General features: G+C 43.8%; 1 protein-coding gene across 14 annotated transcripts in view; it reads left to right on the top strand.

Annotated features, from left to right (window-relative positions):
- Positions 1–597: 597 nt before the first annotated feature.
- The window catches only part of REPS2 (RALBP1 associated Eps domain containing 2), a 162772-nt gene continuing 144619 nt past the window's right edge, over positions 598–18750 (top strand). For 5 of the 14 annotated variants that reach the window (XM_030573846.1, XM_030573856.1, XM_030573864.1 and 2 more), the window contains exon 1: positions 601–870. In XM_030573846.1, the coding sequence (XP_030429706.1) occupies positions 661–870 (210 nt within the window). In that variant the 5' untranslated portion in view covers positions 601–660. Of the gene's footprint in view, positions 871–1243; positions 1422–18750 lie in introns of those variants that run through there. The other 9 variants (XM_030573837.1, XM_030573892.1, XM_030573941.1 and 6 more) reach the window with 5 other exon arrangements.

The following is an 18750-nucleotide window of genomic DNA, read 5'->3' on the forward strand; positions in this document are numbered from 1 at the left end:
CTGTGAGGATAACCACATGGAAGCCTGGCAGGCCCTCAGACGCTCCATCAAAGGGGGGCATGTAAGCACCCCCCAGCGAGGCCCTCAGTCACTAAAGAGATCCTGAACCTTCCTGACAATGCAAAGGGGGGAGCTAAGAATATAGGGACTAGGATCAGGTGGTTCCAGCCTGTATCAGACACAAAAGGCTGCCCCCTTAGCTCTGACCCGGGAACCCTTCACTGACCCCCGTCTTTCCCGAGGGACCGGGCTAGCTTGTGCAAAGCTCCCCAAACCTCTCCAGGCGGCAGAGCCTTTTCCCTCCGGGGGTCGCCTTTCCCGCAGCGCTCCGGCCCCTCTGCCCCGCTCAGGGGTGCTCAGTCCGGCGCCCTCTGCCCTCCCCGCGCCTGGACGGGTTCCCGCTGGCCAGCCCCAGCCGTGGCACTGCGGGCTCTGCGGCGGGCACGTCCCGCTCTACGCCTGCGGGGGCCGCTGGCTGGCTGCTGCCTGCGACAGGCGCGGGGGGAGGGAAGGTGCTGACTGCGCGGCTCGCCGGCCGGCCGGAGCACTGCAGAGCCGCACAGCGGAGGCGGGGGAACGGGGACGGCACCTTCCCCCTTTGCAGCGCCGCCTCCTCGCTCCCCGCAGCTCCGCACTCCGGCCGCCCGTCTCCCCCGCCCCATGGAGCAGGGACCCGGGGGGGCAGCCGCGGGGGGAGCGGGGCTCCTCCTGCCCCTCAGCGACACGGAGCAGCAGCGCTACTCCGAGCTCTTCTCGCTCTGCTGCTCGCCCGCGCCCGAGGGGGGCTCGGCGCCGGCCCCAGCCGCCGGGGGGAGCAAAGTGGGCGACTTGTTCAGGGCATCGCAGCTCCCTGCGGACACGCTGCACCAGGTGGGTGAACCGGAGGGCGGGGGCGCTCGGCTCGTTTGCTTGCACCGCTTCTGCCCTACGGGGGGGGCACTTGGGTTCCCCAGCCCTTGTGCCCCACTAAAGGGGAAGGGCTGGCGGGACGAGGGAGGACATATTTCCATCTCGGCTGAATCTCCTGCCCTGGTTTAGCCTGCCTGGGAATTGGGGGGTGTATCAGCTGCACCCTGGGGAGAAAGTTTCCTCTGCCTTTTGTTCTGGTTTATTTGTGTCACTCGCGCTCTTCTCTCCCGCCACCCCCCGCGACTCACTTGTTATACTGTGTTTTAATACGGAGTAGATAAGCCCCGTGGGTTTAAGCAGACAAGTGACACCTCTCGAGAAAGTTGGAAAAATGTGTAGAACTTCCCTGGGCTGTGCATTAAAATCCTATCACAGGGTGGAACTGTCTGGAGTGTTGGATTTGGGATTTTAGTTGTGTGACAAAAAAAACGAAACTTTTTTTGTCGTGATCTTTATCCTTTAAAAAAGAAAGAAAGAAGAAAGAGGATTTACATTTTTGATGAGTATTGTTGGTAAGGCCGTATGCTGTCTGTTGCTGCTTTTAAAAAAATGTTTAGGTTGTTCTGAATTTAGCTATCTAGAAAAGTTGTATGCCATTGAATCCATATGTGCTGTTTAACCAGCTAATGTATAATGCATTGTAAGTGCTAAGTATTCTGAATATTTATTATTTATCAGAGATTTTTAACTGGAATGGAGTATTTGGTAACTTTAGCTAGTTTCACCCCTCTTCCTTTAGACTACTGAAAGAGTAGAGAGTCTGAAACAAATGAGTATCCCACTAACTGTTGAAGGTATATAGTCAGCTGAAGACTGTTTATTGTTTGCTATGTAATTCTCTGCTACTACCAGCTCTAAAAATATTGTAGCAAAAAACTTTGCACTGTCACAATTGTAGGTAGCATTTTTTGAGACAGCTTTGTATTTGAAATGTTTTTTTTTTTGCAAACACGAATATACTAGCTTTTTTTAAAATCTGCCCTAAACTGTCTTGTAATATTGCGATAGTTGTTCAATAGCTGCTGTTTCATGCTCTAGGTGTTTACATATTAGTAGTGGGTGATATGAGCCCTATGTATTGTTTGCGCATGAGTGTACATGAACAGTTATTCGGGATCCCTTGGGATGAATGCAAGATTATTTGTTATCCTTTGGAGGTATATATGCAATATTATTTATTTTTACATAGACTATGACTTTAAGTATTATCATAATTTTCGTTAGACATACTTCTAGATCAACTTTGATTACCAAAATAAATATAATAAAAATGTTGTGTATTTCCAGGTTTATGAATCATACTGAGTATATTTTATTCTGGGACTGTCACAAAAAATCTTAACAATACAACATATAAAATATAGGTAAATACAAAGAGTGGACAATTATGTATGCTTACAAATGATGAAATTACCTTGTGTATAGTAAGCAGGTCTAAATTCTTCTCTTCCACCTGCGGAATAGTAATTTTGATTAACTCAGTCTAGTAGCACACTCCAGTTAGTAATAAACTAAACCTAGGAAGAAAAACACCAAACTTCTATTTTGTTGTCAGGAATTTAAGAAATGCTGTTATTCAGGAATCCTTGTTATATATCAAACAGAAACAAATAATGTCAAGACTAAGTTGACAAACAGGTATATCTGGTTATGGCCTGCAGGGACTAAACTGTGTTGTTTCCCTGGAAACAGTCAGGCCTTTTCTTAATGAGCATTTAATTTGGATTTACATAATATCTAGGAGATTCTGAAGTACAATAGGGGAAGTTGCTTCCATGACCAGATGCCCTCCACTGTTCCAGATGCTGCTTACTTAATAATATCCAGAGAAAAAATGTTGCCAGTCACTTGCAGTACCACTGTTGGGAGTCAAAGGGTATGTCTGCATGCCCCCACCCCCCTGGCATGAGTATAAACAGCAGTGTAGAGGGTGAGACAATGCTTAGGTGAGGAGGGTACAGACACACCAGAACCTTAGGGTGCATACCCTACATGGCTCTCTCTGCCATCCAAGCAGTGCCTTCCCCATCTACACTGGTGGTTTTTAGCAGTGTTGTCTCCTACTGCCTTCCCACTGCTGGAACTTTCTCCACTGCCAGAGCCTTTTACTGCCATGTGTAGCTACTCATCGCAGCGTGGACTCAGCCTGCGTTTTGCTGCAGTGTGTAGCTACAAGTATCCTACGCACTGCTACAAGTGTAGACAAGGACAAAGTGTGTTTGGACTGCCATGATTCAGTGGGGCTCCTTATGAATGCTTGCAGGAATTCACCCACCTGGATCTAATTGCAGGGTTTGGGCCTTAAATTTACTAACATTTGGGGAAGAGGAAAAAGAATTTCAAACAAGAAAGAATGCTTAAGGAACTTATTTTTAAAAGGAAAACTGGATTGATAATCTTGAAGTTACTTATATAAATCAGATCTATTAGTGATTTTTCTTAATACACTTTTATTCCATAGCTCTTATTTTAGCATAGTATATTAGCACTGTATCATTTGAGTGTGATTTATTATAGTATTGCATGCATTTTCTTGCTCTGGGATATGACTTTAGCTGGCAATGTTTTGTGATTTTTACTTGTTTATTTTAGAATTCCTTCCAGGTCCTTATGATGTACAGAGAGGTTTATTCATAAACTCGTTTATAGTTGACTTCACTAGTACTACTTGTTTGAGTAAACTTGCATCCTGCACCTGGATCCACACAAGCGAACCCCTGCACACTTGCCCTGCCCCAGTGACTTCAGTGAGGCATCCATACAAGTGAACCCTTGTGCCTGAATGGGTCCAGTAGCAGGATCTCGCCCTTTGTGCTTGCAGGATGAGACCCTAAATTAGCAGACTGTTATAACTACAGGCTTTGTAAAAGTTGTTCATGTGACCATATTTATAATAATTGAGGCAGGCTTTATCATCAGTGTCTCAAAGTTTTCCATAGAGATGGACTTTCTGGGGAGTTTATGAAGATGGCTCAAAAATAACAGTAACCAAGAACTTCATAAAAAAGAGAACTGAAAAAGTAAAATTGCTTTCTGTGTCACATTCAGATAAAAATAATTAGTTAAGTCAAATATTCTATCTTTCTAGATCATCTGTAGTAACAAGACCATCTTCTTTAATTCACAAAATCAAAATATGATCAACCCCAAACTACAGTTTTGTAAGTTTTTTCACAACACTGAATTTCTTAATTGGCTATGGATCAAAGCTTAACTATAGTATATCATGTTTTAAAATCTAGTTTCTCAGAGATTTTGACCTCAGGTTTTATTTACAGTTAATGAAAATAAAGAAATTCTGAAGTCCAGAGTCTTACACAAAACATTACTTCAGTCCTCTAATTTTACTCTGAATACCGTCTGTTGGCCATGCTAGCCACCACCCCCATCAAAGGTGTTAGCTAACATGTTGAAACTCCAGGGGAAAAAAAAAATCTAACAAAGAAAAACTTTGGAAAGTTGTTGCAAGAAAAATATTATAGTTGGTTTTCTGTATTATTTTTTACTTTGCATGCTTTAAGAATGATAAAAACAATTTGATCAGTTTTTATCCACAGAGAATACAATACTGGAAACATAATATAAAGCAGTGGTGTATAATATGTGGTTGCCAGTGATAAAGGTTGCACCCATTTTAGGAAGAGATGGCTTGCTTGTGTTAATAGATAACTCGTTTGCTTTGAAATAGTTGTTTGACAACAGGGCTTTTACTTTTTTTATTTAAAGGAAGTTTTCGTGTTTAGTATGCAAGCTTTTATGCTGCCTAGTAGTACTGGTTGTCATTGCCATGTAGGAGACATAGACTGAAATCCTATGCTCCAGTTCTGGATTGCAATTAAACTGAGCTCTGCATAGGCCAGAAGGAGAAGGCGCTTTATGTAATGTTTGTGCGCCTTAGATTCTGTAGACACATAGGCAGACCCTCCTCCTGCTCCCGGGGCCTCCTACAATAAAACAAAATTAACAGAAAATTATAAAAAATAATATAATTTCTCAGGGCTCTACAGATAGGGAATGGAGAAGTCTCCATCTTGAGCTAGAGTAGCTGTAGGGATTGCTCTAATTTATATTGTACTGCTATGGCAACCTCAGGAAGCATCGGGTAGTTCATAATAGCTAGAAGGCAGTATGTCTCAGCCTGCTTCCTTCTCTCTCCTCTCAGGAGGCCACTATGCAGTGTGGACTGTGGAGACACTCAGCATTAGGGCCATTTTGATAATTCTATGCCATTTAGAAATCTTTCTTATGCTGGAGGTGTATTCCATGGGTTTGGTTTAAAATGGTTTTGTGGCTTCTTTTGCCCGTAGAGCTGGCATACAGGGGCCACAGCAGAGGCTAGAACATGTGCCCTAATCTCTTGTCTCTAAATTGTTGGCCTTCTGGGGTTTGTAGTTGTGGAAAAAGTGTGATAATTCTTTGAGGGGGCAGGAGCCATTACTTTTCTGGTTGATCACAGCATAACATTTTGAGCTTGAAGGGAAGTTTCTTCCTTTCTTTCTTGCTTGTAGTGTTATGCCTTGTGTAACAGGAGAAAAAAAGAGGTAGAGATGTTGTCCACAGAAATCCATCAGTTAATGTAGATGAAGTAAATTGATATTGTCAGAGAGTGAAATGTTAAAAGAGGAAATGCTGAGAAAAAATGAATTGCTAACAAAACAAACATGCAGTCTCATTATAATCAGCTACAATACTGGGGAAATTGTTAGAGTCAGTTTTGGGAATTATATCAGTAAACCTCACTTCAGTAGTAGAAAAGTAGTTGAAATTAGGATAAAAATAGAATTATAAATCACCTAGATGAACAAGATATAAAAGGGAGAAACCAGCATGGTAAACTATGTACTCATTCCTCTATCGTTTACTAGAAATCCTTGAATGTACTCACAATATTTGCATAAAGGAGACTACTGACATTATTTATTTAGAGTTTCAAAAAGTCTTAGATAAAATTCCTCGCAGGAGGCTTTTAAGATAACATTGTAAAATGTCTGGTGCCCCTAAGGTTTGTACTAGGACCAGTGTTCGTTCGTTTGTTTGTGTTGTTTGTTATCTGGAAAAGGAGGAGGACAGTGAAGTGACAGAATTTATTTAGGTTAATCAGGACTAGAGGAAACTGAACAGCATCAGACAGATCTAACAAAGCAAAGTGAATGGGCAGCACAATGGCAAGAAATTCAGTGTTTACAAATACAAAGTAATGTACACTGGAAGGAATAGTTAATGCTACACATGCACATTACTGAGCTCTAATTTAATTGGGGAAATATTGTGTGCAACTCCCTGAAAACATTTGCTCCGTGTGTAGGTCCAAAAAAGCAAATAGATTGTTAGGATTAAATGGTATGTTCATTTCTAGTCATCCTGTCTCAAAAAAATAGAAGGTCTCCAGCAACTGGTGACAAATGATAAGAGGCAGAGAGACACTCCTGTATGAGGAGAGGTTAAAAAAACTAGAACTGCTTAACATAGAGAAGAGAGAGGGTTATACAAAATAATGAATGGTAACTTATCTAGGCTCTCCTACTTGTCCTTTCTCATAATACAAAACCAAGGGGATATAAATGAAACTAAAAGGAAGTAAATTTAAACCTGATAAAAGTAAATTATTAATTGTGGAACTCATTCTCACGAGATATCAATGAGGCGAAGTGCTTAGTATAATTAAAGAAGGCTTGCCATTTATATGGATATTGAGAACATCTATGATCAGCATTTTTTTTTTTTTTTTGAAAATGTGGAGGGGTTGAGAGAGAAATCCTCATGCTTCATAGACGTGCAGGAGTGGAAGGGACCTCAAGAGGTCTATTGTCAGTCTCCTGCACTCAAGGCAGGACTAAGTATTATCTAGTCCAGTGGTTCTCAAACTAGGGCCGCCTCTTGTTCAGGGAAAGCCTCTGGCAGGCTGGGCGGGTTTGTTTACTTGCTGCATCCGCAAGTTTGGCTGATCACGGCTTCCACTGGCCGCAATTCGCCACTCCAGGCCAATGGGGGCTGCAGGAAGGGCGGTCAGCATGTCCCTCGGCCCACGCCGCTTCCTGCAGCCCCTGTTGGCTTGGAGCGGCGAACCGCGGCCAGTGGGAGTGGCAATTGGCCGAACCTGCAGACGCGGCAGGTAAACAAATCGGCCCAGCCCGCCAGGGGCTTACCTTGAACATGCGGTGGCCCTAGTTGAGAACCACTGATCTAGACCATCCCTGACAGGTGTTTGTCTAACCTAGTCTTACAAATATCTAATGATGGAGATTTTACTATCTTCCTAGGCAATTTATTCCAGTGGTTAACTGTCCTGACAGGAAGTTTTTCCTAATGTCCAACCTAAACCGCTCTTGCTGCAATTTAAGTCCATTGCTTCTTGCCCTATCCTCAGAGATTAAGAAGAACAATTTTTCTCCCTCCTCCTTATAACAATCTTTTCTGTAGTTGAAAACTGTTACCGTGTTCCCCCTCAGTTTTATCTTCTCCAGACTAAACAAACCCATTTTTTTCAATCTGTATTCATAAGTCACGTTTTCTAGATTTCTAATAATTTTTGTTGCTCTTCTCTGGACTTTCACCAGTTTGTCCGCATCTTCCTGGAATGTGGCGCCCAGAACTAGACACAATACTCCAGCTGAGACCTAATCAGCATGGAGTAGAGTGGAAGAACTACTTTGTGTGTCTTGCATGCAAACGTACGCTGCTAATACATCCCAGAATGATGTTTTCTTTTTTTTGCAACAGTGTTACACTGTTGACTCATATTTTGCATGTGTTCCCCTATGACCCCCAGATCTCTGTCCTCAGTACTCTTTCCTAGGTAGTCTAGAGTGACCAGACGAGAGGGAGAAAATATCAGGACACATGGAGGGGAGGGCACGTCCACTGGTGGATCAAAAACAAAACAAAACCCAAGTGCTGCCGGCGGAGCGAAATATCGAGACAAATTGTGTCCTGACTTTATCGTTACGTCTTGTCACCCTAAGGTAGTCATTTCCCATTTTGTATGTGAACAACTGATTGTTACTTCCTAAGTGGAGTACTTTGCATTTTTCCGTATTGCATTTCATCTTATTTACTTCAGACCAGTTCTTCAGTTTGAGGGCAAAAGCCAACCATTAACTGATAAATAAACTACTTTCCAAACCGTTATCTGTGGAATATTCCATCATTGTCCACTATGGGGTTTCTTGCATCTTCCTCTGAAGTGCCTGGTTCTGGGCACTATTGGAAACAGGAGACTAGACTAGTTAGATTGCTGTTCTGATTTGGAAGGACAGTTTCCTTTTTGAGAAAAGTTGAATAGTGTATTTTTCTGAAGGTATAGACATAAGCAGTAGGTCTTCTAAAGTGTCAATAATAATATTTCATCAGGTTTATGCTCCCTGAGTGAATTGACTGTTTTGCAGCATTTCTTTCTTTCCAATCAGTCAAGTGTGACCTGATTTTAAAAGTACTGCAAGCAAGCAGTGAGTACAGCATCTGCTGTACCATTGCATGATGAGAAATTCATTTAGTTAGACAAATAAAGAGTTTGTATTTGTATGGTGTATTTTATGTAGTATTACTCGGTGTTTCACAATGAGAAGGTGCGCTTTGGCTAGCTTTCAAAATCACTATTAATTTGTTTTATTGAAGACATTGAGCAGAGAATCTGGGGATAGGAAGATGGGAATCAAATGTCTGTAAGATTTGTAATTTCTGTAACGTGTGATTCAGAATAGCTAGAAAGATGGGACTGACATGGGTATAGCTAGTCAGAAAAGCTAGTAAGATTCATAGTACAGACATACTGGCTACATGATATGCTTTAGTCTTACACTGTACTGTAATTTTCACTTTATATTTTATTTCTACTAAGTCATTATGATATACGGGAAACCTTATTTGTAAACTAAACCTTTGTAAACGTATGAGAGATTGTAGAGTTAAAGACTTAAAATAGTTTACAAGCACATAGCTAACATTTTATAAAGAAAAGTGCATTCTTTCAACTTTTGAATCAACAACCTGTATTAATTTGAGCTCCACAGATTACAAATACTAGTTGTATGATGATACTGTAGTTGCACAAATACTGCATTTTTGAGCTGGAACTGTCCTTGTATTTCTGTATAACAAAGTACTCAGACAAATTATATTGCTTTTCTTCTACATGCCTAGTAGGTTAATTTATCTTTATGGTGACATGTTACTATGGTAGCCATGAGTTGTTTGACCACAGTGTTGTGTTAAAAACAGAAGTGTGAATAGATTAAAAAAAAATCTCTAAATCTGATATTCTGGGTGAAAAATGACAATAATTTAGTTGGTTCTTAATTTTAAACTGCAGAACTGTTAGGTAGAGAGACAAGGTGGGTGAAGTAATATCATTTATTGGACCAACTTCTGTTTGTGAAAGAAACAAATGTTGGAGCTCCTCCGAACAGCTGTTAGGTGAGAAGAGTGGAATGAATGTCAGTCTTAACATAACTTCCCAAGATAGAGAAGAATGAGAGTTGTGGCAGCAATAATGTAAGGATTATGAGATTCCTGACTGGGGAAAGTCAAAGTGGGCTTACCATTTCCTTTAAACAGATAAATGTGTCTCTCCCTTAGAGCTAAGTTTTTTCCCATTTACTTAAGCATGAGCTGAGTTTGTGCATCCATGAACAGAATTTGGCTCTAAAGTTTTCTTGGTCCTGAAAATACAACTTAGTTAACTGGCTTGGAGTAGGTGTTGAATTCTAACAATATGCATGTTGTGATGTGGGGGCGTGCCTGGCTCTGTCTGCAGGAAGCGGATGCCTATAATTTGGAGAAGGGATATTTGTCGTGAGAAATCTGTTAGTTTTATGTGTCTGTGTAAAGTTAGCATCCTGTTTGACATAAAACAAATGATTGCTTGCAGTGTTGTTGTAGCTATGTTGGTCCAGGATATAAGAGAGACAAGATAGGTGAGGTAATATCTTTTATTTAATCACCTTCTATTGGTGAAAGAGACAACCTCTGTGTAAGCTTGGAGACTTATCTTTTTCACCAACAGAAGTTGGTCCAATAAAAGATATTACCTCACCCACCCTGTCTCTCTCATAAAACAAGTGAGATATTTTGTGCACAGGAAGTAGAGGTATAATACCCATTTTATGTATGGGTATACCTAACTGTTATCATTCTGGCCTTTGGACCCTGTGCCCTTCTGATATTTAAAAGAGCAGTTAAGGAAGGCAGACAATAGTATACTGAGAACTTTGAGGAAAAATACATTATTATTGCTATTCAGTCATCACCAGTGTGTTTTGCTTTGTACAAACAGAGGGAGATGCAAATCTAGATTCAAGGAAGTTAGTCTAAATTAAATCTTTAGAGTTCAGATATATAAGAGCAAGTTTCATGATGTATTCTATATAAATGGTCATTGAAAGGCCTTGATGTATCTTAAACTAACATAGACATAGGGCCTGTGCTTTCAGAAGGGACTAATGGTTTTGGGTACTTCAGTTTTTGGGTATCCAATGTGAGAGAACTTGGGGAACTGATTTGCAGAAATTGGTAAGCATCCACTCTCTAAAAACTCTGGCTCCTTAATGGTGTCTCAAGTTGGGTACCCCAAAATTGAAGCATCTAAAACCACTAGTCACTTTTTAAAATTAGGCCAATGTATTTCCATTAATGGCACTGAGATTTGGCATAACCAGGCCAATCACTTCCCACTGACTTTCCTTTCCTGGCTGGGGGGATGTCGGGGATTTAAATAGCTACTTGAGCAAGAGGGAGGCACAGATCCATTGGGATGTGCATAAGGGAACAACTCATGTTCTTTGAGAGAGGTGGCTCTAGCATGATTTAGAAGAGCTACGTATTTCTGTAGCCTTTTTCATTATGTCCTAATTATATTTAGATAAACCTAGTGTATTCAGTATGTAATTGTGTAAACAACTCTGTGTTTGTGTACAGTGCCATGCAAACACTCTTGTGTATAATTATTCTAAAGCTATTCTCTGATTTGATCAGCAGTGTTCATATTAAAGCTATTCATAGTCTGTTTCCCTGGGGAGATGTGTGTAAAAGTGCATTTAGTCCATAAACACCCATAAGAGGGAATGTATAAAATTTGATGTGAGCTGAGCATAAAGGATTAACTACATGCAAAGAATTTATTTCACGAGACTGGGCAAACTGGATTTGTGATAAAGAACAAAAATAAAGACCTGTGCTTTATCCATGAATTTGTTTTATGCTTTACTAAATGAAATATTTGGCAAATAACATAGGAAATATTTTACTGTGGTAGTATGGCAAAATGCTGTGGATGAATTATCTCATTTAAGTCTATGATTCCTTAGCATGCTTTCTCCAATTATTTTAACATTAACTTCTTATTATGAAGCATCTGCCATGCTCTTGGCTGTAGTATGAGTGTTGTGTTCTAGAATGAAATTGGAAAATTGTTTTCATAAGATTTGCCTTGGCCTACATGCGCTATTAGTCAGCTACTGGGTCATTAGAAAAAGACGATGGTGGTGTTTAGGTTAGTTTGACCAGAGACTAAATGGCTCAGAGACAGGCAAAGGAAGATTAAACCTTTTAGTTTGGTGTTGCTGGTCCAGCCCGAGTCCAGTTTAGTACTAATTAACAGTTATTTCATGGCTGGTAAGTGGAAAATGTATAACTGGTTGATGAACTCATTACTGCTCCTATTTCATGGAAGCTAGCAAACACAACTGCAACAAATTCAATTCCAATTTAAAATAATACCCTAACTGCTGTCTTCAGAAAAATATCCATCTTGAGAGCTTTGCCATTGTAAATTATGTTTCTGTCATAGCACATTATTCAATCACCTACTTAAATCTCTTTTTCTATATCTCCATAGCTTCCTCACTTCCATGAGCAATCTCCTCTTTTTTAATAGGCCACAGAAACAAACTTATTCACTTAAAATTTCCTTTCCTTACTATTTCTGTTTCCAGTAACTCTTGAGTTTTCATTTTATATCATCCTATGATCTGTGTGACTTAGGTGGTCCTCTTCTCCTTCAGGTAATAGTAAGGACCTAGTCTTGCAAACATTACCAGATGTAGGGCATACTGCTATGACTAGTCATGTTTCTAAGCCCTGTACTAGGTCAAAAATGTTTATAGGGGTAGTCTGTAAATGATGAGTCTCAAATCACTTGTGTTATCAATAACCTCTTCAGATTCAGTTCTATGAAAATCTCTTTCTCTTTTCTCATTCCGCCACAGAAAACATTAACTGGAAAAAAACGTTTTCTTACCTAATGAGCCCCAGCTATTGGTTTCATTTAACTTTTAATGCATTATTTATTTATTTATAAACCTATTACTTGACTTCTTTGAAAGGTGCTAAATTGACAATCTTTTAGACTGAAATAATGTATCTATCCTCTGGAAATGTTCCATATAGAAAATGGCAATACAACTCTCCATACTACCTCGTAATTTACCCTGTAATTTACCGCAAAGCTGATGTAGAGTGAACACTTTTAGAGACATTAGTTTAGTTTTAATTGAATCCTTGACTTTTCTGCTGAAGAAGATTGTATTCATGATGTAGGTTTCATAAAATCAAGTCTATACACAACCTAGGGCAGGAATCACCAATTCACTCCCACCTAGGAGCTTCAGGGATGTGGAGCCAGGTAGGGAGCCCCTGCCAGCCACGCCAACCCTCCCCTACCCCAGCAGCAACGTCCGTGCTCCCCCCCAGCACCTATGGTGCCCCGACTGCCCCCACCAGAGCACCTGCAGCCCCCCCGTCCAAGTTTTAGTTAGTGGTATGTCGTAAAAGTCATGGACAGGTCAAAAGTGGTGAATTTTTGTTTACTCTCCATGACCTGTCCATGACCTTTACTGAAAATACCCGTGACTAAAATGCAGTTGTAGTCATAGTCCATGTGATTCCCATGATACAGCTTGGTCAGAGGGAGACCGTGGTGAATCATGGTAGAAATAGTCTGGCTGAGGAGTCCAGTGCACAGGAGAGAATGGGGGCATGAAGTACTCACTCCCATGAGATTCAGCAGCACTTTAATTTAATCTCAAACTAACCTGAAATGAAAAATTTCAGTTTAGTTTTCCTGAAGGGAAATTAAAAAAAATAATTGAGCAAAAAATAAATTTTCCCATGAAAAATTTAGATTTTGCTGAAATTGCATTTTCTCTTGGAATATCATTTCAGTGGAAAGTTTCAGACCAGCTCTAGTGGCTGTCATCTAGCTGAAGAGGGTCTGACAGGATTCAGAGAAGCTGTAGACTTTGCCTGCAAGTATGGTCTAGAAGTAAGATTGTGTATGAGCCAGTGACAGTGCTGTAACATCTCTTTGCCTTGGCAAGCTTACTTCTCTCAATTGTGTTTAGTTGAGAACTTTTTGTATATACTTATTAAATTTTTTTATAGTTATAGTTCCCTTACTATTAGAGTTAATAATAGTTGTGAACGGGACTTAGCCTAGGGACGGGGCATGCCCTGACTGTTGCAAGAAATCCATGCCAGTCAGTGATCCTTATAGAAGCTGCCTGAAGCGTTTAGGGGAAACCCACGTGGGCAACAAGTGTCGCATTTGCAAGAGCTTCAGATAGCAGACCAAAAAGGAGCAGGACATTCGTCTCCGAGCTCTCCTTATGAAGTTGACCCTTGCACCAGCATTGCAGCCAGCAAGATCAGACTGCGGCTTTGGTGCAGAGTGCGCTACCAGCACCAATCCCCATCCCCGCTAGCAGCTAAAAACAAAAAAGGCCGGGATGGGATGTTCCCCTATGTCCGATAAAGGAAAAGAGAGAGCCAGAGGAGAGCAAAGAACTGCATGGGGCAGCTCTTCCCCTCTGGACTCCAACTCCCACGGAGCGATTGAGCAAACTTCAAGGTTCGCCTGCCACCCCAGGAAGCGGCAGAAGCACTTGGCACCTGGCGGTGCCATCCATGCCAGAGGCCTTTCAAGCTGCTAAAGACATACTTTCCCTTCCAGTGTCACCCATGCCAGCCGCTGGTGTGCCCCATTCGAGGCTTGGGATTCTTCCAGAGGTCCCATCAGTGTGGCACTGCTCCTCATCGCAGGGGGTGTCACATCAGTGCTCACCTGAACAGCACCACCAGCCCCAGACGTGGATCGGCTGGCCTGCCAGATTTCCCAGCATGGTCCCCAGACTCTAAGCAGCGTTCCTCGGGCTCTAGGTGTCGATTGCCAGCATTCTGGCGCAGACCCACAGAGGTGTGGCACCAGTCCCCAGAGCCCCGGTGCCAGGAGCTCCCAAGCCGCTCTCTCAGCTCACGGCATGGTTCTGGAGGGTTGAGATGCTGGTCCTGGGAGCCCTTTCGCTGGTCGCCAGATCATCTGTATGGTTCACCGTGGGAGCATCAACAGTCTCTGACATGTCGATCTTCCTGTTCCCATTCCCGATCTATGGAGCGGCACCGCTTTCTAAGGTATTGATTTCTGGGGTACCATTGCCAATCCATCAAACGCTGTCGCTGGTTAGCAGGGGCGCGGCACTGAGAGCCATTGCCCCCATAAAGGTCCTCAGTGGAGGTCTGCGGCCGCAGCTGACAGGATCAGGGTAGGCAAGCGGCCTCGGTACTGTCCTGGTCCCCCAGACAAGTTTACCCCTCCTTGGGCTCGAACACCAAGGAGGAGATCCTGCCCGCAGGTGGTCAGCGACAGTCTCCCGCTTGCCACCTGACTCGGACATTGAGTCAGAGCAGGCTCCCCAGGGCCAGCCGGCCACGGCTGAGACTCCCATAGCAGAAGCAGCGGAGTTGGCAGACCTGCCTGTACCTGCCGCCTCATCATCTTTGCCCGATGAGGTGGTAGCAGGGCCCTCTCACTCTGTTCCCCAGATGTTGCCAGGCACTTTTGAAAAGGGTCACCTCACACCTGGAGCTGGAAACCGAGGAGCTCGTGGAGCCCTCAGACTCCCTGTTCGATGTGCTGAGTATAGCAGCCCCCTCCAAGGTGGCATTGCTGGTGCATGAGGGAGTGGTGAAAATTATTAAGGCCCTGTGGCAGACACTTTCCTCACTGCCCCCCATCTCCAAGTGTTCAGAAAGAAAATACTACATCCCTGCTAAGGGGTATGACTATCTTTATACCCATCCTGCCCCAAGCTCACTGGTTGTGTCGGCAGCCAATGAATGTGATAGACAGTGCCAACTGGGATCGATGCCTAAGAACAAGGCGGCAAAGAGGCTCGATCTCTTTGGTAGAAAAATTTATTCTACATCCAGCCTTCAGCTGAGAGTGGCCAACCATCAGGCCTTACTTGGCCCTTATGATTTTAACATTTGGTTGTCCATGGCCAAGTTCACAGATTCACTGCCAGAGGAATCCAGGAAGGAATTCCTGGCTATCCTCAATGAGGGCAGAGTGGTGGCCAGGGCAGCCCTCCAAGTTGCCTCCGATGCGGCAGACTCTGTGGCCTGGACTCTGGCCTCGGCCATTTCGATGAGGCAGGCATTCTGGTTACAGTCATCAGGCCTATTAACGGAGGTTGAACAATCCATCCAGGATCTCCCATTCGATGACCTGGCACTGTTTTCCAAACAAACGGACAATAAATTACATGGCTCTCTGGGCCTTTATATACCAGGGCTGGTGAGGAAGCAGTTTAAGCTGCAACAGCCCCACAAGTTCAGGAGCCAACCTCAGTCGGAGCCCTTCCGCAAAAAGGACAAGGGTTGTAAGTGCTGGCAAGGCCATCAGCTGGCACCCTCTGCTCACTCAAGCTCCACCTGTAACCAGCTGGGTAACAAGCAGGTATTTTGAAGGTGTGCTTGAGGTCAACCTTCCAGCATGTGTCTTGGATCCTGCTCCCCTGTTATTTTCCAACCATCTGTCCCCCTTCCTCCCTGTCTGGGCTGCTATAACATCGGACCGGTGGAACCTCAGCACAGTAGCAGCCCCTCAGCCCCCTTCCTGTCCCTCTTCAGGGACCCTTCTCACAAGTATCTGCTCGTTCAGGAGGCACAGGGCCTTCTGTGTGTGGGAGCCTTGGAGGAAGTCCCACTGCATTCGAGGGGGAAGACTTTTACTCCCTCTATTTTTTGATCCCAAAAGTCAAAAGGGGTGGGGGGTCTGTGTCCCATACTTGACCCACGGAGCCTCAACAAATATCTCAAGAAGTTGAAGTTTCGCATGGTCTCCTTGGCCTGGATCAGAGAGACTAGTACGCTGCTCTCAGTCTGAAAGATGCATACTTTCACATATTGATATTCCAGTCTCAGACGGTTCCTACTTTTCGTAGTTGGGACTGCCTACTTCCAATTCGCAGTGCTCCCTTTTGACCTGGTAATGGCGCCAAGGGTGTTTATGAAATGCATGTCAATGGTGGTGGCCTGCCTCAGATGTCTGGGTATACACATTTACGCGTAGCTCGACAACTGGCTCATCAAGGGCTGGTCCAGGTACAGTGCAGCATTGAAATGCTGCAAGCCACTTGTCACACTTTGGGCCTGCTGATAAACAAACAAAAATAAACGTAAATCATGGTCCAACAGATAGATTTTATCGGAGCAGTACTTGACACTACCCAAGCCAGAGCATTTCTGCCAGAGGCCAGGTTCAGGGTAATGTCAGATCTGATTGCCAGCATCACCGCACATCTGCTCACCATGGGTGACATGGCAGCATACACGTATGTTGTCCGCCATGAGAGATTCAGGCTGCGCCCCCTCCAGATGTGGCTGGCGTCGGTCTACTCCCTGGCCAGACATCACTTAGACAAGGTCATCACAAGGGTTGCCTCTCTGCAGTGGTGGTCCGACCCAATGTTGGTGTTGGAAGGAGTGCTGTTCGTGAGCCTGTGACTCATGGTCTCCCTGATTTCAGATGTGTCTGACCCCGGTTGGGGAGGACATCTCGGTATGCTGCAGACTCAAGCGTTATGGTCTCGAGAGATCTTGTGTTGCATATAAACGTCAGGGAGCTCAGGGTCCTTCGTCTGGCTTGTGACGTCTTCCTTCCCCAACTGTACGGTCGGGTGGTGCAGGTGTTGATGGACAACATGGCCTCCATATTCTATGTCAATAGGCAGAGGGAGCATGTTTGTTGACTCTGTGCCAGGAGGCCCTCTATCTGTGGTACTTCTGCATTCAGCATGCAATTCACCTGGAAGCTTCGCGCTTTCCCTGTGTCTGGAACATGCTGGCAGATCGCCTCAGCAGATCCTTTTTCTCTCACAATGTCAATCAGATATCTTCCTCCCAGTGTTCTGTCCAAATGCTCACATGACCAATGAGGAGAGGTGGTTGCAAACTCCCCAGATGTCAGGGGCACCCTGGCATTCTACTTGGAGCGTACCAAGCCCTTCTGTAAATCAGCCCAGCTCTTTATTATGATAGCTGACAGGATGTAGGGCCTTTCAGTGTCCTTTCAAAGGATTTTGAATTGGATCATCACTTGCATCCATACTTGTTATGAGTCAGCACAGGCAGTGCCTCCACCAATAGTGAAGGCCCACTCGCCTAGCACTCAGGCATCTTCTGCTGCCTTTCTGGTGCATGTCCCTGTCCAGGACATCTGCAGGGCTGTGATGTGGTCTTCAGTACACACGTTCATGACACATTACATCATCATTCAGCAGGCCGAAAATGACGCTGGCTTCAGCAGACCTGTATTGCAGTCGACATGTTCATGAACTGCTATCCGCCTCTGGTGATACTGCTTAGGGGTCACCTACAATGGAATGGATATGAGCAAGCACTCGAAGAAGAAAAGACTGTTACCTTTTGTAACTGTTGTTCTTCAAGATGTGTTGCTCATGTCCACTACATGACCCGCCCTCCTTTCTTACAGTCGGAGTTCTGGCAAGAAGGAACTGAGGGAGGGGGGAGCCGGCGGCACCCCTTATATAGGTGCATATGGGCGCCATGCCACAGCCGGTCCCCTACGGATACCACTGATACAAAACTTCCAGCACTAGTGCATGTGGCGAGTACACACACCTATAATGGAATGGACATGAGCAACACATCTCGAAGAACAACAGTTATGAAAGGTAATGGTCTTTTATGTAATGATTTAAGAATATTAATCCGTACTGTAATAGATTTTGTTACTTTGATGTCTCAGGGAAATTTACTAAATATTTACACTCTTCAGAGGAATTGCTTTTTAACCTTTATAAAAATGAAATACAGTAGATTTGTCCAAGACATCTTAACACACATGTTGCCAACCTTTGAAAGCCCTGTTTGTAATGCATCAGTGAGATCCTACATGTTCCTATGTAATGAGAGCAAATGTGTAATAGGGCACTGTTGGTTCCCGTTTACAAGGGCCCAGTGGAGAAGAAAGGCAGCTAGTTAATACTGTCATGTATCTGTGCTTTCTCAAGGCTGCTGCAATGGAACTGTGCTCTGTGTGGCTAAGAGGTGAGACCAAGGGAAGAATAAAGAAAGCAGTTGGCCTTCATAGCTTATTGACCTTGCATTGTCAGTCCCTTCACTGCAGCATTAACTCCCTCTTTCCCGCTTTTCCAGCCCAAAGGGATCTTCATGCATGGAAAACCCATGTGAAGAAAACATCAATGCCATGGTTAGTAGTGAGGATTGGGAAAAGGCCAGTGAACCGTAAGTTTGTCCCCTCTCCTGGCCTTCGTCAGTTGGTCTGGCCATCCTGTGATGAGTCACCTATGAGCATGTCTAAACCTAAGTTGCCCGACCCTGCTTTAGCCTTACGAGTCATCCCTGAGCCAGAGAGTTTGATCAATCATCAGAGGCGCAGGTCCTGTGATAGGCTCCATGCCCTTCAACCAGGGTTCAGCCAGTCCATAGGTGAGGATTCAACTGGGTGACCCAAAGCAGGTATATAGGCTCCTAAGGGAAGCACTCTCTCAAGACTGCTCAGTGTCACTACCTGGCCAGGAACAC

Source organism: Gopherus evgoodei, chromosome 1, assembly GCF_007399415.2.
Source record: "Gopherus evgoodei ecotype Sinaloan lineage chromosome 1, rGopEvg1_v1.p, whole genome shotgun sequence".
Classification (NCBI taxonomy): domain Eukaryota; kingdom Metazoa; phylum Chordata; order Testudines; family Testudinidae; genus Gopherus; species Gopherus evgoodei.